Consider the following 6,509-nt stretch of genomic DNA (forward strand, 5'->3'; position numbering starts at 1 on the left):
ATCAGCTGCAATGGATGTCAAGGCTAGCTGGACATGCAGTAAAATCTCCAGTGAAAGAATGGATTTTCATTATTTTCTATATGTTTTTCCATCTTAGTCATAAGGGTCTTAGTAACACGGGTAGCAGTTTCTAGTTTTTCCAATGTTTGATGAACATTTGTTAGTTCATTGAGAGTGACATTGATAACATGGGAATGAACATTGAGGAGTTTTCTTTCCTCTTCTGTGAAGGAGTCTAACGATTGTAATCTTTTATGAATAATATCAACTTGATCTTGTGTAGCAGTCCCAAATAATGTGTTTGCAAAAGATCCTATAAAATTTATTGCCCCCTTTTTTCCTTCTAGGTTGAGGAATGTCATTGGCCACAATATGCATTAGGAAATCCTGCATTGAAGCATGCAAATTTTTAATCTTTCTTGAAAAGCCAGGATATGCTGAGAAATCAAAGAGGTAAACAAGATAAAATCATCTCCCTCAATTTCATCTAAATTATATATCATATTCTGATTGATGATAAAATCATCTCCTGCAATTTCATCTAAATTATATATTATATTCTGAGTGATATTGATGGCTTTTTTAATTGGCTCATAGATATCCTCCAATTTCAACAAAAAAGGCACCACATAAGCTTGTCCAGTTACAAGTAGTTGATGGTCTTGGGAGAAACTCATCCCTTGTTGAGGAGGTGAGCTTTGGGGTACATCCCAGGCTTGAACGTATCCCATGCATAGCCCCACAGTCTGCAAAGGAACATTTCATTTTATTTTATTTTATTTATTTTCTTTTACCATATTCTAAGGGCTTATGCATTACAAACGGAAGATTCGGCACACTTGTCCTCGACCGTAAACTGTATGGGACTGACGTGGTAGCTTCACCTTGATATTCTTCTTGCAAATTCTCAGTTACATTATGAATTTCCTCATCAACACCATGACTCGCTTCTGATAGTGAATTGTCATCCGATTCTGAATCTACACAGTGCTCTACATCCCTGAGAACACTGGAAAAGGATCTAGTGTCTGCAATGTCAACTTGGTTTCCCTTGTTTCACCTGGCTCGTGTACCGGATATGCTCGTCTGACATTCGGGTTCATCTGAGGGGTAGCATTGTCTTCATGGATAATTCTTATTCTGTCAGTGTGTAATGTTGTCATCTTACCATTTCTAATGTTTCTTAATTTGACCACTACATCACTCACCTTTTCTGTCACTCTATAAGGACCTGTATATGCGGGTTGCAACTTTGCGGGGGTTCCTGCAGTGGGTACTCGGCGGACATATACTCTATCTCCAACTTGAATAGTCTTTATCCTTGCCTTCTTACATTGAGCCTTTTCATTTATTCCTTAGCTTCTTCTAAATATTGCTGACACCTAGCATATACCCTATTTGCTTTTGTTGCCATCTCCTGCTTAAAATCATCAACATTATACCAAACTTGTTCCTCTTTCATCATTTCAAATGGGATGGTTGGATCTCTGAGATACATGAGATAAAAAGGACTTTCTTTTATACTTGTGTGGTAAGCACTATTATATGCAAATGTAGCTATTGGGAGCATTGTATCCCAGATATTCATATTATCTTGCACCAAAGTGCGCAGTATGTTAATCAAGGTTGCATTTGATCTTTCAACTATCCCATTTGCTTGAGGATGGTAAGCTGTAGTTTTGCTATGTCGGAAATGCAGTAACTCAGTTAATCCCTGTAATATAGAATTGACAAATTCCCTACCTTGGTCTGTCACTAACATCTCAGGTATACCATGTTTACAAATCACTTCATCAAAAAATATTCTAGCAACTTCTGCGGCCGACTTGGTTTTCAGTGGTTTTGTAATCAAATATCTAGTAAGCACATCTATCACAACAAGACAATACATATATCCATTATCCGATCTACCCATGGGACCAACAATATCCATATGTATGCGCTGGAAAGGTCTCTCAACATCCGGGTATCTTCTCAGTGGTGCTGGGGCGTCCCCCGACCTCTTAAGCCTACGACAGATGAGACAAGACCTGCAATATCTTTCAATGTCCTCCTTCATTTTTGGCCAATATGCAAATTTCTGACACCTACTTAAGGTAACGGATGGCCCACCATGCCCCGCGGTTGGCAAAGAGTGGCCGAGGTGTACAGCAGTGTGCACAAACTGTTCGGGTACTAATATCTGACGCGTCATTTCTCCATATGTGTTGTGACTTACTCTGTAAAGCATATTATTGTCTAGAGACAATTCTGATATCTTTAACTTCTTATACCTCTTATCAATATTGTGCTTACTTAATTTTCCTTTTATTTCTTGCTCAGTTAAATTCTCTCTCATTAACTTCTTCAATAAGCCATAAAATTCATGGTTATCTTGTGACCTTATTAATTCCTTCAGATTCCAATCCACCATATTTTCTTCTGTGTTTTCTGTTATTGCTAACAAATGTTCATTTCCTTCATTTATTTCCACTTCCCTCAACCTGGATAAATGATCTGCTACCTTGTTAGCTTTTCCAGGAATATATTCCACCTTAATATCAAACTCTGCAACAGCTAATTGCCACCGAACTATCCTGCTATTTGCATTTGAGGTGGTCAACAACCATACTAATGGTCTGTGATCTGTGAGAATATAAATAGGGTAACCCAGGCACAAATCTCTGTTTACCTTAAGCCCATATACAATTGCCAGAGCCTCTCTTTCAATAGTACTATAATTAAGTTCAGCCTTGTTCAGTTTCCTGCTAAAAAATGATAAGGGTCTTAGGTTATTCATGCTATCCCTTTGTTGTATTAATCCCCCGATGGCAAAGCTCGAAGCATCCGTCGTTAAAAGAATGGCTTTGAGAAGTCTGGAAATTTCAAAACAACATTTTGTGTTAATTCTTGCTTCAAGGTCTTAAAAGCCCTATCAGCTTCTTCATTCCACATTATGTGGTTATTGTTCTTCTTTCCAGTCACCATTCCTGCTGTTAGTTTAGTTAAGGGAGCAGCTATCTCAGCATAGTTTCTCACAAACTTCCTATAGTAGTTAGCCATTCCAATGAAGGACTGTAATTCTTTCACTGTTGTGGGGCTGGCATGTTCTTAATAACTTCAATTTTGCTAGGCTGTGTTTTCAACCCTTCGGCTGATATAATATGTCCTAGATAATTTACACTATCCTTAAAGAAATTACATTTTTTCAGGTTTACTTTCAACTGAGCATCTTGCAAGCGTAGAAGAACCCTCTCCAAATTCTTTACATGATTTTCTAGATCTGTTCCTTGAACTATGATATCATCAATATAAACAAAAGTATCAGATCCTGTCAATCCAGCCAATACCTGATTAATAATTCTACAGAATGCCGCAGGAGAATCCTTTAAACCCATAGGTAGCACATTATGTTCATATAATCCATTTGGTGTTGCAAATGCAGTCCAGGGCTTGCTTTCTTCATTTAACTGTATTTGATGGTAACCTTGTTTCAAGTCAAGGCATGAAAACATCTTTCCTTTTCCCAAGTTATGCAAAATGTTATTCACATTAGGTAATGGGTAAGAATCATTCAGCACATGCTGATTTAAATTCCTGAAATCTACACACAATCTAATTTTTCCATCCTTTTCACTATGGGAACAACTGGGGAGATAAATGCTGATCTGGATGGTCTAATAATACCCTGGCTCTCCATTACTTTAATTTGTTCAGCTACCTTATCATAAAAACAAGCTGGGATGGGATAAGGTTTCTTGGACGTAGGTCTGGACTGTAACTGAATGGTGTGATAGAAAAGGGTGATATACTTGGAATGTCGTCATCACTAGCAAAGACAGAGGAGTATTTAACAACTAATTCTTTCAATATTTGATTTTTCCTTGTTCCCTCAGGATACATGTGATTAATGATTTCTGAAAAGGCCTTCATTTTATCTGTTTCATTTTCTTCTGTCACACCATTCACTGTATATTCATCACTCCCGCTTGGCAGAACCTCACTCTGACATGACTGTAAGTAGCCTAATGTTTTCCCTGGCTCTAACGGCACATGTTCACTCGAGAAATTTATATACCTCACCACAAACCTAGATTTCTTCTTCTCCATGTCATTTTCTAATTTCACTAAACCTGGACATAAAAACTGAGACCCTATAACTCCTTTAACTGGCTCGAATATAGCGATATCACTATCCACTAACTTTGTTTCTAAGGTCACATAACTCACTCGTACTCCTTGTAATATTGATGTCTGAGCTACTGAGCATTTATAACTGGGATTATCCTTTGATTCATTTGTTACTGCTTCCTTTTCACTTCTCTCAGTTATCATGATGGCATGCATCATGGGTATTTCTACAATAACAATTCTCCTTCCTTCAATATATAATTGCAGAGGTTTGGTATTTAGATTCACATTATATCTTTTCATAAAGTCAAAACCTATTATTATCTGTGATGGCAAGGCTCTATCTTCACTGATCACAAAATCATGTGTGTATATCTTACCTCCAATTGTCAAAGTTAGCTTAGTCTTTCCTGAAGTCAACATTTCATCTCCACTCGCATTGCGAATTACCTTATTTGTTGGAATAATGTGTTTTTTTTTTAAGTTTGTCTACAACGTCACGCGATACAAGAGATACCCCTGCCCCCGTGTCCATCAAGGCTAATACACTCTCATTTTCAATCTGAACTTCAATAGAAACATTTCCCGTGTCACTATTCACCGCTGTGATTACCACCGATTCATGTGGTTGCGTTGGTGGTAAATTGGCGTTTTTTTTTGTGTTTGATATGTGGTGTACCTACGTGAGTTGTTCATGCAGTCCTTACTCGCATGCCCCTGTACCCCGCAGGTGAAACAAGTTACCGTGGGCCTCGCCCTTGGTGGTATTGGTGGTAATTTCACTGTGCACTGACTCGCGAAATGTCCCCACTTGTGACATCTAAAGCATTCTATGGTTCTACAATTTTGAATGGTGTGGTTATTTCGCCCACACCTCTGACAATGTATATTTCTGACATTCTGAGGGCGATACATCGTGTGATCTGTAGTAACAGCATTCACTGTCACTGCGTTTACTGGGACAACCCTATTTTCTTTGCGTACTGCAGCGTCGTGTAGCTGAAGGCTGGGGTGTGACGCTACATATTTGAGAGCTTTTTTGTATACTAATAAAGGCTTTTTCATATCTGCATCAGCAAGGATATAAGAAAAATCCTTAGGCAAGGCATTCACAATGATGGAGACAAATATATCATTATATACTTCCTTACCTGTGGGTTTCATGCTGTCTAATTTTGCCACAATCCCTTCTACTCTGATATAGAGCTCTGTTATGGTTTCTCTGGGCTGTCGAGTTACTGATGACAATTCACTGATCAGGCTTGGAAGCGATCTATCCTCTGGATAAATATCAAGGAATGCTTTTCTCACATCATCCCAATCATTTTTATGTTGCGTTGCACAGTGTGTCATATGAGTATATGCACTGTCTAATGCATATTGCTTGGCCAACTCTATCCTCCCTTCGTCTGTCCAGTTTGTCATTGTTCTATTTTCTAAATCCTTTATCCATGCGTGAGCGCTGGCGATACATTTTACATTTGGTACCGACGGGCTTCTTTCTTCACCTCCACAAAAATATGGTAACCCAATTACCTTGGAAAAATTATCCCTTGCATTGTCAGTGATCGCTTCCGCAATTTCCCCCGTACTGATGCAAGCCGGTTTAGGGGGGGAAAACGGAGATGTAGGGGGTGACTGCGCCATTCTAGAGGTTGTGACGGCTGGCTGCTGATTCGCTTTACCGTTAAGCGATACCGAGCGCTGACGTAATTTATGAACTATATGTTTCATCTACAATTAAGCAACATTAAAAAGTTCTCAATATTTACTCGTTAACATCCGCTACATCCGTGACATCCAATGCACTTGATCGAAATTTTAATTGTCTTCACTCTCAACTATACGCCTGCAACGATTGCAATTGCAATAATATCCCACCGCTGCCACCAGTTTCGGAAGTTCGTTGCAAGTTGCAATCGTGTTATTCTAAGTGAAGACTTATTCTTACTGCAGGTAATATATTATACGGTATTGTATTTTCTAATTTTAATTCATCTAAGATTAATTACACCACTTTTCAAGATTGCTCATAATGTCACACAAATTCAATCAATGCCCTTAGAAATGTTAAGCTCATCTCCATAAATCCTTATCTCCGTAAATCCTTCATCAATGTTAATCACATACAATAAAACCACAAACATTAGGTGCCAATTTCACAGCTGATGCATCTCAATATCAACTCAATGCTTGACTTCTATAAATGCCCATATAATGTATACACCACAATATATCATATGTAATTATCTCCTCAATATTATATATCTTAATGCATCAACTGTGGGAATTGCACTACACATACATAAAATCTTAATATAACATCCTAATAAATACACATCCTATATTTGTTTCCTCCTTTCACTTAAATGACATAAACATTGTCTTAGACTGCATTA

General features: G+C 38.1%; 1 protein-coding gene across 2 annotated transcripts; it reads right to left on the bottom strand.

Moving 5' to 3' along the window:
* Positions 1 to 413: 413 nt before the first annotated feature.
* Positions 414 to 5,700, bottom strand: LOC123517636. 2 transcript variants are annotated; one of them, XR_006678518.1, is made up of 2 exons: positions 5,647 to 5,700; positions 414 to 746 (listed from the first exon to the last, which is right to left on the bottom strand). XR_006678518.1 is itself a non-coding variant. In XM_045277936.1 (2 exons), the coding sequence occupies exons 1-2, from the start codon at positions 5,533 to 5,535 to the stop codon at positions 592 to 594; spliced, it is 429 nt and encodes a 142-aa protein (XP_045133871.1). In that variant the 5' UTR covers positions 5,536 to 5,640; the 3' UTR covers positions 414 to 591. The 2 variants fall into 2 exon arrangements, 1 of the variants encoding a protein (XP_045133871.1); XM_045277936.1 differs by lacking the exon at positions 5,647 to 5,700 and adding an exon at positions 5,262 to 5,640.
* Between the last annotated feature and the right edge of the window lie 809 nt (positions 5,701 to 6,509).

This window comes from Portunus trituberculatus, chromosome 42, assembly GCF_017591435.1.
Source record: "Portunus trituberculatus isolate SZX2019 chromosome 42, ASM1759143v1, whole genome shotgun sequence".
Classification (NCBI taxonomy): domain Eukaryota; kingdom Metazoa; phylum Arthropoda; class Malacostraca; order Decapoda; family Portunidae; genus Portunus; species Portunus trituberculatus.

Bases quoted from the DNA above. Each gene is read 5' to 3' on its own strand.
- LOC123517636 (XM_045277936.1), bottom strand. From the start codon at position 5,535: ATGACAAACTGGACAGACGAAGGGAGGATAGAGTTGGCCAAGCAATAT. The intron at 747-5,261 runs GTAAGGAAGTAT...GTTCCTTTGCAG, and splicing joins AGACAGCATGAAACCCACAG to ACTGTGGGGCTATGCATGGG.